At 36.4% G+C, this 19,691-nt stretch overlaps 1 protein-coding gene across 9 annotated transcripts in view; it reads right to left on the reverse strand.

The window, feature by feature from the left end:
• ANKS1B (ankyrin repeat and sterile alpha motif domain containing 1B) overlaps window positions 1–19,691 on the reverse strand; it is a 397,467-nt gene that overhangs the window by 168,711 nt on the left and 209,065 nt on the right. For all 9 annotated transcript variants that reach the window (XM_085047083.1, XM_085047078.1, XM_085047079.1 and 6 more), the window contains one exon: window positions 15,797–15,903. In XM_085047083.1, the coding sequence (XP_084903209.1) occupies window positions 15,797–15,903 (107 nt within the window). The remainder of the gene's footprint in view (window positions 1–15,796; window positions 15,904–19,691) is intronic.

The following is a 19,691-nucleotide window of genomic DNA, read 5'->3' on the forward strand; positions in this document are numbered from 1 at the left end:
TGAGATCAAAAGTCTCCCTAACTCATTGGTTCAGTGTTTCTGCTAGTGACCAAAACTGCCCAGAAAAGGAAAACATATCAATTATTTACCTTATGTATATTCCTTTTTTCACTCTTACCTCTTTGGGCTAATTTAAAATGAAGCACATGGGCATTCAGCTACACCAGAGACTGAGTGAGATACACACATATATATATATAAAAATATATATATATAAACACACAGCAGGCAGAAGACCTGATTTTCCTAACTACAAATCTACCATAAATTTGAATGGATACATGAGATTCAGCAGCTCTTTAGCATTTGGATTTACTGATTTATCATGCCTTTTCTAGACTGCAGCAAAACATGCCTGCACTGCAAAACTTTGCAAAGCTTTTTTTTTTTTTTTTCCCCAATGTGTTGCAGAGATGACAGAAACCCTGGACTGTCTTTCTTACAAATCAACTTTGGGAAGATATATCCCACAAGAATAAAAATAAAAGCACACCCTTCAAAATGGTGCTATGATGGCGATGTTATGATGGCAGACTCAAACTTGTAAAGATCACGGAAGAAAGGATATTTAGAACCATCCCCCTGTACTAAATTATTTTACAGAATCATATTCACAGACTGGTTTGGGTCAGAAGGAATCTTCAAATATAATTTAGTTCCTGTCATGGGCAGGGACAATTTTCATGTTGCTCAAAATCCCTTTGAACTTGATGAATGAGCCCCAAGAATGAGAGAAACACATTCCATTTATGCTAACTTTACCTAAAGATTAAAGGCTTCATTTTGGAAAACAACTATGTAGCCACTGATACACAAGAAGTGCACTCTGGAGTGATTCACTACATTTTTTAGTATTTCTTTTTCAATCCCTGACAATATATTTCTAATATTAAACACTAACATTTCACATAGCATGGTCTAGCTACGTCATGGATATTGCAGCAACTGTCACCCAGAATACATAAAAAAATAAATGGCTACCACTTTGTAGCTGTCGACTGGATCTCATATAAAATATTAACTACCACAGGCTTCAAAATAGCTTGCCCACAAATTTTAAGTATCTTGCCATTGAACAATAACATTTATAATTCCAAAACATAAAAATAAACAAGCACATCCAAAAAATAAACAAATGCAAAATCAGATTTCTGGTTGTATAAGCCAGATAGCAAATTGTCAACTTTCTGTTCCCTTTTTTCATTCATATATGTTTCTTTTCCCTGTGCAAATTATTCCCAGTCCACATAACTTATTAAGAAATAGCTCTAATACTGTGACCTTTCTTTCTGTACACAGTGTCTGTTTTATTTACACCTTTTCATTCTTTTGCAAATGTTCTTGTATTGTTTACCTCAGATACAACACAAAACCAGTAGACTACCACAGTTCTGTGGTTTCTAACCATACCTGAGTAGTTAGAAGTTACAAAAACTCACACCACATGTCATTTTTACACCAGCCCATAAATTAGTTGCATATATAACAGCAGGCATAATCTCTTACTACCAGTGAATATAAGGGAAAAAAAAAAAATCCACCCGTCTGAAGAAGCTTGTTCTGAGAAACGAACTATGTAATTTGTGTTTAGCCAAAGCAAGTACTGGCTGTGAAACCTAAAATCACATACTGGTCTCATACACACAGTCCTAGCACCTTGATACAGCCCTCTGAATTCTCCATCCTGCCTAGCAAACAGCACTTGTCTTCAAGAGTCTTCTATATAAAGGTAAACTTGTTCTGGTTTTTGTCCAAGAGGTTGATTATTCTTCTCATGACATACTGTATTTTCTTAAAAATCTGAATTAACATGTTCAAAACTAATGTGAGGACAGCTTGATGAACTCTTTGGGTGGTATTAACTGTACACAGACTAATTCAGTTGCAAACACTATGGAAGAATTTAGTAACACTGCTACACAGCTGATTTTCAAGGTGTTGGGATATCTACTGTCAAAGTCCATTGATCTGGCACTCTGGTACTTCATTCCCTCAGTCACAAGGAAACCTTCATGCAAGCCAGTCCACCTTGTCTGGCACCCTTCTTCCTGATGCTATTGTGACGAGTGTTTCACCAATCCCTGTCTCTACAAGGGTACTGCATTTGACAACCAACATTCAGGGATCCTTTGGAGCCTCCTCCTATCCTAATTCAAGACAAATGTTTTACTGACACTTTACACATTTCTCCATAAGCCAGCTTTTTCAAATTTAACTTTTCTTTGCAATAAAAAACTGCTCCTAACAGTCTGGTGAACACTTGTGAGTTTCCCTTGTCCCTCGTGCCTCTAATATTTGGTCCAAACAGACCAGTGCAACAACAAATTGGACAACACAGCTGTATGCTCCTGATCTAGTAAGACAAGCTTGTGGGAGACTGTGACTTCACTTGATATAATTTCTAGATTTCAGCACACCTTCCTAAAAGAAGAAGTACTGCAATGAATAAAACAGACAAAACAGGAGTTACTAATCCCCACTACACATTACAGGAATGTTGCAAAGTCACGAAGCCACAAAATACCAGACTGCAGATTGTTCAACACTGGCTAACCACCCTTCACCCCAGGTTACATATCCCACATGGCATTAAACACATAGTATAATTATATTTCTGAATAATCCCAAGAATTCAGTACAGGAGGATGGATGGTACTTGGAAAATAAGGCAGCTGATATTTCTTTTTTTAGTCTTTATCATTCTCTGTGTGGGTCCATGTCTTATATATAGTTTCCCATTGAAGACCTCACCAGTAAGAATGACTCACTTTCTTCAGACTTTTTTTAGACATTCATTGAAATAATATTAGACAGTTCCAAACAATGAATTAATGTATTTTATAAGACTCCATCAAAGCAAGGTGGCATTTTAATACCTATTATACAGATAAAGGATTAAAGCAGAACAAATTAGGGCTAGAATTAAAAAAAATACAATACATTAGTTCTCAATGTCTAAATGCAGGGATTGCTTTCTTCCATTTCAGTAAGTACTTAGTGCCTATCTAAATATGTATTCAAGGGACAACTGCAGTTACATTCAGTTTTAGCTGTGAGCACTCACACTTCATTACATCAAAATATGCTATTTCCATGTGTATTAAAGAATTTTGAGCACAACAGTTTTATCAGACATGTTTGTCACAATGTGTAGCTAGCTGTCCAGGTAAATCAGAAGCCTGAGATACCCTGGAAAATGGAAAAATCTGAATAATACGGAACTACAAAGCATGCTGGAAAGCATGGCCAACTCTCTGCAAGAAGTCATCTTAAACCCAGCCAATGAAACCAGTTTCCACTCAGCACCAGCTCTGTTGGGTTTGACGTGTGAGTGACAAGAATATCACAGTGAAAACCACCCAGTTAAATGTCCCACTGCTTTTTAAATCAAGTTAAAATGTTTTAGGTCAGTAAAATAACATGGATGTGAAGCAGTTATCTGCTGTGCCCCTCTTTGTTTTTTGTTATTTCATCCCCTTTCTTCCCTTCCCTCCCTCTTTTCTCCCGTCCTTTGATTTGGAGACCAAAAAAAAACATATGGTAATTCCTACTCAGGAAAGAGGAAGTGAAGAAAGGATGGACATGGGGAGTACAAGAAGAGTCAGCCTGCAGGAATGGTGAGGCAGAGAGGGATCTTGGAAACCAAACATGTTTTGGGGGAAAGGATCAGACACAGAGAACCTCAGAAATAAAGAGAAAGAAGAGTAGTACCCAGGCAGCTCCAGGGATCAAGGTGAATGTTAAGAAATAGTTTCTGCCGTGAGTTTTGTTTATGGAATAAAATGAATGACTTAAAGATTAAAATGATGATAAATTACATAAATTACAGAAAAATGTTCCTGATTCATTTTATTTAGTTACTAAATTAATGATTACATGTTTTGCTATTCCACACTACTTTGAGCTTAAGTCCAATCCTTGCCACTGAATTAATTCAGAATTTAACTGAAGGTACTCAGAAGAGTCCTCAGATCATCTGGCGCCTCTGACTCTCTCCTCAGACAGTGTCCTTCCCAACTACAGGTACTTAGAAATCTGGATATCAAAGGTTAGACACAAGCAGTTAATTGTCCATAAGGTAGTTCACAATACATAGATATTTCTATCCCAGCACCTCTTGATTTCATGTATGTAGGCCAGCAAAGTTATGTAAATTCTTAGTGAGATAAGGGAATAGGGAAGCATTTTCTCCAAACGCATAATCCAAATCAAAAGCTGACCTCAGAGAAGACCTTTAGATATATTGTCCTATGGATTCTCCATGGATCAAGCTACTTCTGCATGTGGTAGCAAGTGTTTTCTTTATTCTCTTTTCCCCTGAGTCTCTATTTCTTATTTTTGAAGAATGAAGGAAATTGAAATGCTTTTTAAACAAATACATATTTGAAGCACAGTTAAGAGATAGAGGGAAATCAGCCATACAAGCAGCACAGCAGAATTTTCTGACAAAAAGCTTGGTATTACTGAGAATCATAGATTTGTCTGTATGTGGGTTCTTTGGTATAATATTCAACTCTTGCTGCATAAAGTTATTTTTCTGAGCAGAAATTGAAGATCTACTATTTCTATAGACAATAAAACAAGTACTTAAAAAATCAGAATGTCAGGAAATGAAAAGTTCATGGACAGAATAGACACATTTCCAAATTCCAAGGGAGATGGAAAACAAAATAAAATAACTTTCCTTGTCAATTTGTAATTCCTTTCTGGCAACAAGAAGAATGCCTAGGGAGTTCAGAGAAGCTAACAGGGCTATAATATTCATACTATATTTAAAAATGGATCAAGGCTAAAAACCAACTCACTATTGTGCAATCTTTTATCCTAATGCAGCACAGCAGCTTAGAACTGCTATTTCTTTATAAACGCCATCTTAACTTACTTCAAGAAGTGGCCTTTGTGCGTGATTAAAAAGGGAGCTGTTTGGAGAGAGCAAGTCTGAAGAAGTGAAAAAGCTGTTGAATAGTGTGGCTACTGAAGAACAGAAGCTATCAATCATTTCAGAGATTTAAGAGCTGTAACCAGCTGCAACAAATAACATATTTTTTCTTAGTCAAGGTCTAACATACCAGTGAATAATGTGCAGATTTCTTCCCCTTCTTTCTGACTGCAAAGGGCAATCTTGTACAGAGGGGCCACTCTTTGTCAATTTTTGGCTGCTAACTAGGCATTCAGAGAAAATACCATTTGGGATTTATATCAGAAGGTCATTTGATAGGCTTTTATACAGCAAATTTTTTATTCGTGGTATTCAAGTTTTTAATATTTAGCACTTCTATCCACAGTAATCTTATCCCTCCACTTCTGTCACCTGGGCGAATATTTTGGCTTTTATACTTTAAAACTTCCATCTAGATCTAGCCTATGGTTCAAAAAATATTCAAATAATTATCATCTAATCAAAGACTTTCAACACAAATGTAGAGCAGGTATGGGTACATCTTGTAAATTTTACCCATTGTTGTTCCCATCAGTAATGATATTAAAGCATTCAATTTCAATAAGTCAATAAAATACTGCACAAGAGTAAAAAACATGTGAAATATGAGGTTTCAGTTAAGTCAAGGGTGGTATTTGCAACAAGTGTATATACCCTCAGTTTCATCAGTTCCTGCCAGTCTAAAGCAAATACAGTGTATTGTTGCACAGAGTTTTTATCCCATGTGCACAATAATTGGAATTTAACGAGGGACAGCAAAAGATAGAGAATAGAACAAGTTTCATAGTGAATAAAATACTTGAAATGTTTAATGTAGTGTTTTAAAGACTACAGAAGTAACGTATAATTTGGGGATTAAAGTAGCATTTGTATTTCTTGTTTTACTGAAAATATATTTCAAGCAGGAGTGGGCTAAGAACAAGACCAGAGACCAGGTGTGAATTTCATTGTGTGATCTTGTACTTACAATGAACAAAAGCTTTCTGTTAATTCAATCAAATAGGCATATGTGGAATAAAACCATAGTTTTAACACAGCAGCTTTCTTTGTCTACACTGGGCCTTTACTGTACTTTCAGCAGATTGAAGAATGTATCTTTTGTCCCATGTAAAGTCAAGAACATCAAACTTTCTTATAACTGAACTTGTGCTTAGACCCATGTGAAACACAGGCAGTTTCTGGAGGTGACTTCTGAGGCACAGTTCTCAGCTTCTGCAAAACTATGGCAAAAGTGTTTCTAACTGAATATACTAATTTTCAACTGTCTGAAATTATAATCTGAAGTATTATAATTTTATCTTTTCTGACTCTTTATCATCCAGTTTCTAGAATGCAAATGAAAAGCATGCACAGATATATAGGTATTTTTTTCTAATGTTCCAGAAGAACAGCACTACACAAGTGTACATCACTGCTGAATGAGAAAAGAAGGCAGTTTAGGGGTCTCATTATTGTTTTAAATGACTGTTGGGCTAAGGTTGTAAAATTTACACAATGCAGCATTAGAAAAATAAAAACAAATTATATTTTAATTGCCAGGTTTTTGAAATATGTGCCGGTGAATACTCAAATATCGGTACACTTAATGAGAAAGGAATTTTGAAGGAAAAAAAATAGTAAACAAACTTGTGACTGAAGACTATCGTAAGGCATATGAATGTGAGGGGTGAAGCTGAGGTCACCCAGGTACTGTAACTGTCCTCTTCTTTATTTCTGAGCATACAGTGGAATATTTCACTGTAAGGAATTAACTTTTTGCATAATATGTGCATGCACAAAGGTGAGTGTGCAAGTGTGTGCGGGAACAGACAGAATGGACAGTGTGGTGATACAGGCTACATGAGTGTCACCACTTTTGTCACTGCCAACATTAAAGCAGATGCTGGGCTGTTGGTACCATAAACAATATATGTGCATGGTGTGCAGGAGAAGGAAAAAAAATCACCAATGTGTGGGAAAACAAAAGATTTCCAAACTGAAGGACAGTAGATTTAGATATCCAGGAAATTTAGAAGCAGTCAGGCAAACTCTGTACAAGGAATGGCTTGCTTGCACGGCAATTCTGGTAGATCATTTTAAACCAGCTTTTAAAAGGTAGCTGTAGCTTTACTAGCAAAATTAAGCTTGTATCTCTTGTTGAAATTGTAGTTACTTTTGATAGAAAAAAAAATTCTCATCTAAATGATGGGGGGCACAATGTGTTGTACGGTACATCTGTTTCCCTACTGGTTTCCTTTAAATAGTTCATCTGCCAACTGCTGAGTTTCTTCATTTAGCTTTATCCTATTCCCATTACACCCCATTGCAACATTCTGTATACTTCCCCCTTTTCTCTCCACCAGAGTCAGTACTAATGACAGTAACTACCTGTTGCCAATAACAGCACCATGCATTTCCCTCTTGATTTAGGCAAAGGTTGTATGGTGAATGGTTGAAGACAAACAGCTCAAGAGATCAGAAATCTGTACTGAGGAAGAATCCTGTGATCTGACACACATGTTGGTACTACATTCATATTTTAGTCGTCCTCTAATAATTTATTCATTCTCCAGAAGTTCTCAAAAATAATTGCTAAAGGATTTGGTATTTTCTTTTCAGTTTCTTAAAACTCTTCATCAAACATCACCTTACCTAGATGATTCAGATATTCTAATTAACCAATCACTCTTTTGTCTGTTTGCAGTATGATAACTCTCAATCTTTCTCTTCCTCCAATTTCTCAGTGGTCTTCATTACCACTATACTTGACTAATTATTATATTTTGTTCTTTATGCTAAAACTAAAATGAATTTTTTCTGATTCCAACAGTGGCTGTAACTTTTAAAATAATCCTTTTAGCTATAGCATATTGATAAAAACTTCTCTGAATGTATTCTACTCACATAGTTAACAACATTGCATTTTCTCTGAATTTTTTTCCTTTTTGTATTTTGATTATTTATCTGTTCTTTCATGACATATTCTTTTATTTTAGATTGTTTCTATTTTTTGATCAGTGTTAATACTTGTTCATATAACTACCTGAGCTTTTCTTACATAATCCAGTCTTCCTTCAAAAAGGATAACATGCCCAAAAATCATGTTTATTTCCAGTTATCTGTTTGTACTCATTAATCTTCGCCTGAAAACTCCTTCAGAGTCTCACCACACCATTATCTGTAATCAAGCTGCTCTTTACTGCTCTGTCCTTTAACATAGTCAGGGAAGTCTGTCATTGTTTGAAATTAATTTATTTACTGTTCCAGATTCCATTTAATTGCTTCTTGTTGGACAATGCTGTTCTAAACCAGCAATATACACAACTGTATACTATGTTGTTTTGAGAATTACTTTCATTCTGTTTGGTTTTTTTTAATTTGATTTTATTAAAAAGTATTCCCAGATGGGATAACTAAGAATAAGCTGTAATTCTTATTACATACAGGACATTAGTTTTAAAACTGTAAATAGAACTAAAAACTGATTGTCCCGTGAATCTTCAGTTTTTCACCCTGAAACGTAAAAACTCTCAGATTTTCTGCCTTTCTTAATCTTTAAACTTTCTGTTACTTTTAACAATGTTTATGTGTTGTCAGTTTTCTGTAACTTTCATCAGTTATCAAGAACAACGTGATACATATCACTCTATCCAGAAACATTTCTAATTCTTGAAGATTTACTATTGTTCCTTTTTGGTCAACAAAATCAATTGAAAGGTCTTGGCCTTAAATAAATACATAGCAAGATCATTTTACTAGCATTACACCTGGTATGAGTTATTAAAACACCATGCTTAATTCTGATTATTAAAGTTTTCATCTACTTTATGAAACTAACTTTCAGATTAAATACTCACTGCTAGTTTCTCATAAAATTGTATTTAGGACCAACTGCCAATTCCTCAAAAATGTAGTCTCAAAATACAGCTCATCAGTGTTTGTACATCAAAATGAGGTCACCCTCTGCACTAGGCAGGCTTTTAGCTAAAGCACACTGTTTAAGACTAACATTTAACATATTGTTAGAACAGATGGGGCTAATTCCAGTGCTCACGTATTGTACTCACAGATATGTACCATGAGCTAGTTTCACTGTTAGTGAAACTAACACATGCCATGGCTTTCAAGTTCTGCATTTGGCCCTTAGCTCCTAGGGACGGTGTGACTGAGCCCAATACATTGCTGTGTACCTTGGACAAGCTCTTTAAACATACTCCCTCTGACTCTCTAGGGATCCACCATACTCAGGATGTCTTAATGAAGCCAACAGTCTGTTTGGAGGTGTGTTCCTTATGAATCAACAGTTCAAGTGAAATACACAAAAACTTCATCTCTCTGTTGAGCAATCAGTACTGCCAAAATTTTCATAAAGTCCTCTGTCAAGTGCAGGATCAGTCCCCAGCCTGCAGTGTTGTGTTTTTCACACACACAACACATATAGATATCTAAACGTGAAGCAGATTCCTGTAAACTCCCTTTTCACTGGGGAATGAGCACTGTCTCTCCAGATCTGCATGCACTCACACAGGATGATGCAGAATTGCCAGAGATCTCAAGAGAGAAAGACACTGTAAACTATTATTTACACATGCAATACTGGGTAGTAAATTAATAAACCCTTCTGTCTCTTGACTGGCTTGAGGAATACCATGACAGAAGCATTAACAAGAGCATGTGGAATGGGATTATTTGTTAGAACTGCTGCTGTTGCAGGATGACAGGAACAATCTTAAACTCTGGCACCCACCTGAGCTCTAATTTGCTGTTTCTATAGTAAGAATTCCTACTAGGATGAAAAAGAAGATCTTGAAGCCTCAGGGCTGGATGTTCTGAGGGAGGAGAAAAAGCTCTAAGAAAAATACTCTGTGTTTTGTTTTCAGTGAACCCTGTATGGATTCTAGCCCAAACTGAATGATCAAAAATTTTGTGTCTACATTATAGCTTAAGGAGATCTAGTACAAAATCATCAATACAGCCTGACAGTGGATCAGCTGATCAGATGAATCTGCTTTAATTATTCCTCAAATAACTACCCTAATACTTATTCAGCTACTCAGCTAAATTGCATTCTATGCTCCATTGGCTTTAATGTCTGATTAGGTGCTTCACTTAGTCACCCACAGAAATGACTTTAGAGTCATTTGAGGTGCTGCAAATGTGCATTGCTTGGAATCTGACTGAAGCTGCAGACAGGTATGGCTATTTTACAGATCCTGTACCATAAAGTCCAAGCCTACACAGATGTCTCTAACATCTCAGCTCCATTAGGAAGAGCACTGAACTGAGTCCTAAACATCTACTGACATGCAAATACACACGTAATTGCCTATATCTGAACTTTAAATCTGTCCCATTCTGTTTGGGCTAAGGGAGAAGGTAATCTACCTGAGGATCCACAGGTGTAGAGGTTATTAGGTTGAAGGTGAGGAAGACTCAGAAGACACCAGAGTGACAGAGTCACTTTACTCATGGAAAAAGCCAAGGCTACACTGGTACTGAGAGGAGCTCCACATTTTTAGTGTTAAGTTCTATAGACCTGCAATGAAACTAAGAGCAAGTCCTGGGTGTGAGAGTGAAGCCCAGCTGAGGGGACTAAAACTGAAACTTGAGGGTTCTTGGCATACATTCTAAGATTTTATTAGATGTACAGTAAATCTTAAACTGTAGCTTATTCCAGCATCTGTGGGACTCATCTTCCTATTCTGCTAAAAGTATGGCTTGCTGTATATCACCAACCTACCAATGGCCAGTTTTAAGGTTGCCTTAAACAGTTCTTAATTTCTGGGTAAACCACACACAGACAATGTCTTCTAAAACTTCTTAGGGCCCAGATGATGCACAAGTATTCTGATGAGTCCCAGCAGTAGCCATTACGGGCCTGGAGAGCTCACAGCCTGGATGCTGCAGAGACTGATCTACTTGTTAGGAGCTGGCTTCTGGAAGTCACCAAAGTCACTACAGACTAGAACCCTTGTCAAAAATTGGCTGCTTTTTCATCACCTGCCACATGGTTAATTTAAGAAAGGTGCTAGCAGACTGATGGACTCTTTTTTAGTTTTCATCTAATGCCTAAATCGTCAATCTCGGCCTCACATATTTTTGGTCAAAAGATCTCATGGTCTCCACAAATGCAGGACTTAGAGCCAATACACACAGGTATTTTCTTTTACGTGTATTTCACTCCAAGGAAATACAATTGCTTCTGTCCTCTATACTTCATACAGAGTTTGAGATCCTCAAGGGGGATTAAAGGCAAGAAGAATTACTGTGTGTTCCAGACGAGCAAATCACAGGAATGACACCTGAGAGAAGAGTCTCCAGATAAACTTCAGCTAAAGGACCTCCAGAACTAGTAAAAATTAAAGAAATAAAGAAAGAAAGAGACAGACGGAAAGGGAGAACAAAAATCAAAACTTAACTCAAAACTACATCCAAAGCGGTCAGCCAAGGGGAATTGCGAAGGTAGACCATGCCTTGCAGTGAGAAACCAGAGAAGTACTTTTGCAGGTAAGTTCACAGGATGAATACAACTACAGAAAATTATTAGAAGGTAAAGAATTGCATATGCAAATAAGTGGAAACTCGAGACATCTATATTCAGTTTCTAGACTTGTCACAAACTCTGTAGAATTTAAGATTCATTTCAGCTGCCTAAGCATCAGGACTCTACAGCTGTCTGAGGAGCTCAGTGATATTCCACCTGAGCTTGAGATGCTAATCATGAGGGGTCTGGCTGTCTCTGGTCCTCAGCAATATCTGTCAGCCTTGTCTAGATCTCCTGGATTCCCCCTATGGTATTTCAATTGGTACTAGGCACCTATATTGAAGAAACTGACTTGATTGTGTTAGTAGGTATTTTCAGAATTAGTGCCTCTTATAGCAAAAATATGAGTTTTAAATCCCACCTTGCAGTCACTCTATGCCTCAGTTTCCCAACAGTGAAAAAGAGAGAATTAAAAAAAAAAAAAAAAGATTCCAAACCACTTAGGCAATATTTAGATCATTAGGCAATGCAAGCCACAGAAGTACTTGGAGGCGTAAAGATGAATCTCTTTTAAAAGCAGCAATGAAAGCCTACGGTCTAATGCAAATATTAACTGTTGGTAGTGAATAGTATTTTAGAATGCCAAAGACATAATAAAATGCTTCATCTTTTTCTCACACTAATTTTTTATATTTTAACTCACTTTGAATACTGGTCCCTGTTTCTGTCATAGTGTGCTTTATAAATCTTTTTAAGAAACATTTTTTTAATCAAACTGCAATCATAAGTGATAAAACTCCAGAATATCTTAAATTATTAGGACAACCTACAAATAGATAGTCATATGCAGTCCTTAATCAGTACTAGTCCCCACTGGGCAGTGATTTGATTGAACTGCTTTTATCTCTGTGAATCCAGAATGGAGTCTTTGATGAAGTTTCACAGTTGTAGAAAGCTGCATGAGAGCTTTTAGTGACCTCGCACATTTATATTTTTACATCTGTTTCTCTGCAAGTCAACTTTTTTTTTCCTCAGCATACTAATTGATGTAGGCCTGCAAGTCTGCATAAAATTATAGCTTGTCCCAGGGATATCCATTGCACCTATGCCCCTATATGATTTATGACTGATCTAGTTGTTTTCTTGCACTTTGGAATTGGTTTATTTGCAAAATAGCCTTCACATAAAGAAACTGCAGTATCATCTGCATCTTCAAATATAGAGTATCTGCACAAAGTCACTACAAAGTTTCACATCTGAAGGACACTGCAGCCTATTACACAACAAATTATCATAATTAATGATGATTGCATATCCATATACATATTCAAGTGTGACTCTACTACAAACACACATGAACCAAGTCTTGGGACTGAATCTGCCCAGAGCCTGCTGAATATTATGGAAGTGGCATTCCTGCATGACACTAACAGTAGGTAGGAACTGCACTTGCTATGTGCGCTAACATGGTGTTGGTAGAAATAAAGGATTTCATGAAAAAACCACTAATTTTCTCAACACTGTGTCTCAATGCATTTTTAAAACATACATAAAGTATTGAAAAATATTCATACTGTAAAGTTAATAGGAATCTGGCTGTTTCATCATATAAAGTCCACATACTTCAGGTAAGATAAACAAATCTTCCTAATTCTAACTACAGGCTAGTGAATAACTTTCCTAGTGCCCAAGGGAGACTAAACACAAGGAGTTAATTTCCATGATCTAATGAATGATTAACCATGAAATCTTTGTATCAGAAAGTCACCCTTTTATTAAAATGTTAATTTAATTAATAGAACTTTGCTGTTAAGAGTACTATATATAGGATATATTTGTTCTCAGATGTATGCTATTCCATGGACATTAATTATAACATTGTGATATTCCCTCTTCTGTTCTGAACAGCTAGTAAGACCTGTACTACTAAATCATACTTAATAGGAGTGTGATGGTTGTTGCTTAGGCAACAGAATGAATAAATGCAGGTCAGAATGTGCTTCCAGAAAAACAAAAGCAGGAATATAGTACAGAATGAATAAGAAATATGTCTTAACTGATTTTTACTGCATTGAAATATTAGATTTCTTCAATATAAAGAAGCTAACCAGTCTGAAACATTTAAGATTTTAAACTCTAGTTTAATTTGTAAACCACTGTAATAAAGGTAAAGCAGTCCTGTCATATTAACGAAGACTACAACATATTTAAGTTTGGAATAATCTGAATTTTTCTCTTAGCATAGCAAGTGTTTCTTCTCTCAATTTTTTTCTCTCATTTTCCTATATGCTTTCTGGGTTTAATTTTCCCTTTAACATTTTGGCTAGAATGGAAAACAGCTTTTCAAATACTAATTTAAATTTTTCAAGAGAGGCTTTTCTTATATAATGCTGATGTACTCAAAAGAGTGATCTAAAAAAAACCTGGTGTTTTCTGGTAATTTTTATTTCAAATAAAATTTAGGAAATACTCAATTTCTACAGACAAAACCCAAAATATGCAGAAGCACGATGAACAGTGAAATCAATAGATTAAAAATTATTAAATTACTGGAATTATACATTTTTTTATTACAACACAATTTCCCAGCTTTTTTTTTGTTACTGGATTTATGAGTCTAACCTTCCACTCACATATGCGTGCAAACCCAGGTAATATTAAGAGCAATTATATATTTTATCTGTAATATATCTGTAATATAGAAAAGGATGAAATGACCAGAAAACACTAGCTAACAGAGAAGCATGTAAGCAAAACTTAATCTGCCTGATACATTAAAAGTTTGATTTGTATATTGCATAATAAAATCTTGTATGTAATCTGTATGTTTACATAAGTATAGTGATAAGAGATATAGGAAAGTCTTATAAATTCTCCAAGAAATGGTTCAGGCCTCTCCAGAGCCAGGGTATGACTGAAAAGCCCTCCAGGGCAGTTTATTTGACTTCTCTGGTGCTCATAATTTACCTGTGGTAGGTGTAACCCTCTGCATTTGTTATGCCACCTACAGCCTCTTGTGAGCAATTTCCTTTTGTAACCTCTTTAAGACTAAATGATCACCTACTTATGTAACTAATGCTACAACATATATAAGAATATGCAGTTACATTTTGGGAAACTGCAGCATGAAACACTCTTTATTTTTATCTCTTTTTTTCATGTTGTTGGGCTAACACCACAGCTTTGTTTTAAAGAATATTTAAAGGTATAGATTACAATGATTTTTACTGATATAAGCAAATGATCACATGGCAGCCATGTAAAAGCAGGAAGAAATCTCTACACTCTTATAATGTGGAAATGGCAGAGATATGTGGCTTAATTTTTGATTAGTAGCCCAAAGACATATAATGATGTTGGCAAAATAATTTAAAGAGGAAGGACACAACTCACGTGGTGAATTTATGGTTACAATATTCAAGCCATTTCACTTCTGTTTCTGATATGCCAGATACAAGTAATATAAAGTTAGAATTGTTCTAAGGTTTACATGGATACTTAAAATATATTTTAAAGATATTTTAAAACAAGTTTTAAGCCCTAATACTTTTTTAAGGAATGCAGTCAGGATTTTTGGAAGAGGCTCAAGTAAGAGAAATACTGAAGCAGGTAGAAAAGTGATTATATAACAGCCTTAACAAGCTTCTCTCTTTACTGTCAATATTCATTTCAATGGAAAGTTTGTGCATGACAGGTCTCCGTTACTTTACACCACATGGTGATACTGTAAATCCTGAACTAACTAAAATTTCATTTCATTCAAATATTCCTGATAAATGCCTAGAGTTAAAACATGAAAATGGAACAATTAATAGGAATGCATTACTTTTTCTCCCAGGGCATAAGTTTCAACAAGTGAATCCCATTGCCTGATTATCTGAGATGCAAAAATATTTAACCGAGACATCCAGAATTTCTTGCAGAGAGAGCACATTTCATTAGATGATTTTCTGTTATTAAAATGCCTCTCAAGGCAGGAATGGCATTGCATGTTCTTTAATTATCATTACAAGTTAATGTTGAAATAAAAGTAAGAATGTGATGCACTGCAGAAAGGAGTGTTTGCAGCTTTTTCACACTGTGAAAATCCTGCAATGGATTAAAAGAACTGGGCATTTTTCTTCTTTAATCGGAAGATTGATGAGGGAGAGAAAGAACCTTAATATTCAGGTTTTATTTTACCAAATTTCAGGCTAGAATATTTTGTAATGTGTACAGTTTGGGAGTTTAAACAAAGACAGCTTATATACTAATTCAGCTACACATAGGAAAGTGAAACACTACAGATCTTAGTGCAATGCAGAATAGCTCTAAGGTTTTTATGAGCACATAAGAGACAGACAAAAAAGGCAGCTACAGTGTATATACACAGCTATGCAGAGAAGATTTCTTACCATAAATTGCACATTGTCAAATCCATTAGCCAGCAAGTGGTTTTCATACTGAGGTAGCCCAATATTTTCCAACCATTGTCCCACTGTCTGGACAGGGCATCGGGGTCCTGTAGGAGGGTGAAGAGGGAGGCGTTTAAGCAACGAATAACCATCCACTGGATAATAGCGGTAGTCCTGGGCTGAGAGGTGGCATTGCCACATCGTGTTCCTGGAAAAGTTGGTATCAAATGAGCCCGCCAGCTTGATAGATTAATGTTTTCAGCAAGCAGAAAAGTCAGAAGTAAAACATAGTTTTCAGGGCAGTATATAACGTAAGATCTGATCGCAGCTCTACATTTCTTGGTTATTAATCTTTACTACAGACCAGTACGTCATACAGTAGGAAAAAAAAAAAAAGCATATCAAGCTGTCAGCTAAGCTGTTCTCCGTTATATGTGATTGTTGGAATACTCCACAATGAGCAATGCACTGCCAGCAGCAAGAATTCTTTTTATCAAGTACTCCTACACTCATCAGTATGCAGCTCCATGCTCCTCGCTCCCCCTCGCTCGCTCCCCTTCATTACCCAGCCTAGGCTACACCTCGCATTTTCAATAATAGCCATCAGATAAGGCAGATTTTTTTTTTGTCTGCAAGCTGTAAGCCTGCTGCTGCTGCTTCCTCCTACACACCCATCCAAGCGTCAATCTTGAATGATGAGAGCAGTCAAAACAAATGCAGAAAATAGCAAGATTCAAAAGCAACCTAGAGCACTTAAATCTGAATAGAATCTTCATGCCAGTTATGCTTTACATATCTGTTTGTTGTAGATTTTTACATTTCACAAGACATTAAGAAATGCAATACTTAAAGCATAGCCCATGGCATGGTTTACTATGCCTTCCCCTTTCCCCTTTTAATGTAAGATAGGTAGTGGTCTGCATCTCTGCTTATATAATAGAAAAACCCTTTAATGAATCAATAATGAATATATTTCACAGTTCCTCTCCTGTAGTACAGCAAACTACATAAAAGGCACAACAATTTTAGTCAAAGTAATTGGATTATCTGCATGATTTCTTCAACCGTAAAATATTATAAGACACAAGAAAACCTTCATGCCGACATATAATAATTCAACTTGAAAAGGTCACCATTTCAAATGAATAATTAAAAGAATAAAATTGTAAGTTTATATCCTTTCTTATAAAAATGTGAATGATAGCAAGCAGACATATAAGATCTGCACGATTTCTAGAGAGGATGTAAATTTTATGAACTATAACTGGAGAAAAAAAAGATTATGAATTTTAAATGAGCAGAAAATTAATTTTCTGCATAAGAAACCAAATACCTCATGATGTATTTTCTATCTACATTCCATCTTTGAGACAGTTTCTCTCAAGATGGAAATATTGTATTCCTTTGTTCTGAAAGGAATGTTTATTAAACTTTCCTTTAGTTTTCTAAACTTTTGTTTTTCATAACAGTATGAAGGAACTTAGCAAAAAAAGGCAGGAAATAGGTATATTCAGGGTGCAATTCTAGAAGGAATCCTGTCAGTGGTGCTTCATTTATTGAACACATTAATTCCTTTTTTGTTTTTCTTATCCATTGTGAATCTCAAGCAATGACCATCTCTAAGGAGGAATTTAATTACAGGCATAAGGAAATTATAAATATTTGTCAAGGGCATAATTTGGGACTGATGGTTCTATGGCAGATAATTGTTTCATAGAAATCCAAACCTACAGTCTGACCAAGATGTTACAATACAAAGTCTCTGCAACTGCTACACTGAAGGTCCCCAAGCAGTCACAGAACAGATTCTGAATATAGGTGAATACCTAGAATTAATAATATTGTAAGAGTTTCAATTCCATATTGTAAGAGTTTCAATTCCAATCGGACTAGTCCTTGGACTAAAAGCAGATGACCTTTCACTCTGATATTGCTGCTTGGATTTGTGAGACATCTCATATAAACTGGAGTTCATAATAATTGTGTAGAATAATCTTAGTTGAGTCATAGAAGAACTTTCATGAGGTTGGAAAGTTGCCTAAGACAGGTCTCTTATGAGATCTGGTTATCCCAGGTATTCTGACTTGATAAATTTACTACACAAAGTATGAAAGGTTCATTAGGTCTTTAAAAAGAATACTGGACACTCACCAGGCACTGGTAAATTTGCACTTGCTGAAGAAGTTTTTAGGAGTTTTCTAATTGATAAATGTACTTCAAATAAATGAATGGATGATAAATTTCTCAGAGAAAGGTATACAAAATTGATAGGAATCTAGATCTACGGAGCTACAAATGCATTTGTTCACACAAGTCTGCAAATCATCCCTATTTTGCAGAGTTTTCTCCACTAATATCTTTGCATCTAGACAGACCCTAATCCCCTTCAGGATTGTGCCCAGTCAGCAGCATGAAGAAGGGTAGGCTATGTTGAGTTGAAATATAGGGGACTTCCCTTGAGTAGGCAAATTCAAAAGGCTGGGCAAGATCTTCAGAGGACAAATTGAGAACAAAGTTATCTTAAACAAGATGAGAGTTATATCCTCTCTGAATTTTTCTTGGTTGACTGAGAAATAATAAACTTCTTTGAAAAAGATTCCTGATTTTGTCTTCCCCTTCCCCCATAAGCAGAAAACTTGCTATCAGAAGGAGATCTAGTGAAACATAATCCCTTTGAATGGATTATGCATGTCTGGCTCCCACATTTTCTCTGAATGCAGAGACATAAATGCTTCTGCACTGTGTTCCCCAATAAAAAAAAGTTTCTGCCCACAGCAAGGCACAGACAATAACCAATATACTAGTTTCATGGTCAAACTGCTTCTTCCTTACCTTACTATAAACAGCATGGAAGCTAAGCTGCCAGGGATGAGGAGTGCTTGGCTCAATGCCTAGCAACAGTGTAGGCAAAATTCAGTTGCTGAGTGGCTCCCCAGACACACTTCCTCATGTAGCTGTTGGTACTGTGTCTAACTATCTCCATGGCTCCAGCACTGGATGATTACAGCACTGCTGGTCCCACTGTGCACTCTCCTCTAGCTCTGTCCTTTGCCAGTGTAACTACACGTCTGAACCCTTCAACACAACATAAGGTTGCTCAGCAAGGGGAAAGAAAATAAGGAGAAACAGTCAGCTTGCTGCCTAGTCCTCTTCCCTGACTATTGTCTCATTGCTAAAGTATCCTGTTAACTACAAGACTTTTCTTCCCTCTTTCTTCCACCAAAGGTTGTAGGCAAGGCAAAGGCAGGCACAAAACAGAGACTGGACTGTTTGGATCAGGGAACTTGCAGCTATTTAGATCTCCTGATCCTTAGCCAATTCAGGAGTCACCTCAGGGGGGTTGCTTGGGCAGTTTTTCTGAGCCACTGCAATGGGAAACCAGAGCACATGTCACTGCTTTGAGACTAAATGGCTAGCTCTTGATTTTTCTATGTCTCTGACTCAGTGCCAGCCCCACCAGCATGCTGCTGCAGGCAGTGCCTACTTTGCTTGTGCCTAAAGCTGGTAGTGACATTGAAAAACGCCGTGCAGACTATGAGATGGTCTCACCTCCACACATGTACACACTACCGTGCTGTGCTGTCATTTCAAAGGTCATAAATTCCATTATAATCCTTCCGTGATACCAACATCAAAAAAGATGTACCCATTCCTGCACGGGAAAACTGACACATAAGTCTCTTATAGAGATAGCAGTACTTGGCTCTTTCTTCTCCAAGGCAACAGAAGAAGCCCACTGAAGTGATGTCTGCAAGAAAGATGCCATCTGGTACGCTATACGATCATTTCTAAAGACATCTTGTTCCCCATGGGATTCAGAATATATTTATTGTGGGGTTTGGAATTGACTGAATCTGTGGTATCAGAGGGCACATGATTTCAAACAGGTTGTAAG

The sequence above is a fragment of the Lichenostomus cassidix genome, chromosome 1Aa (assembly GCF_008360975.1).
Source record: "Lichenostomus cassidix isolate B80296 chromosome 1Aa, HeHo_3.0, whole genome shotgun sequence".
Lineage (NCBI taxonomy): Eukaryota > Metazoa > Chordata > Aves > Passeriformes > Meliphagidae > Lichenostomus > Lichenostomus cassidix.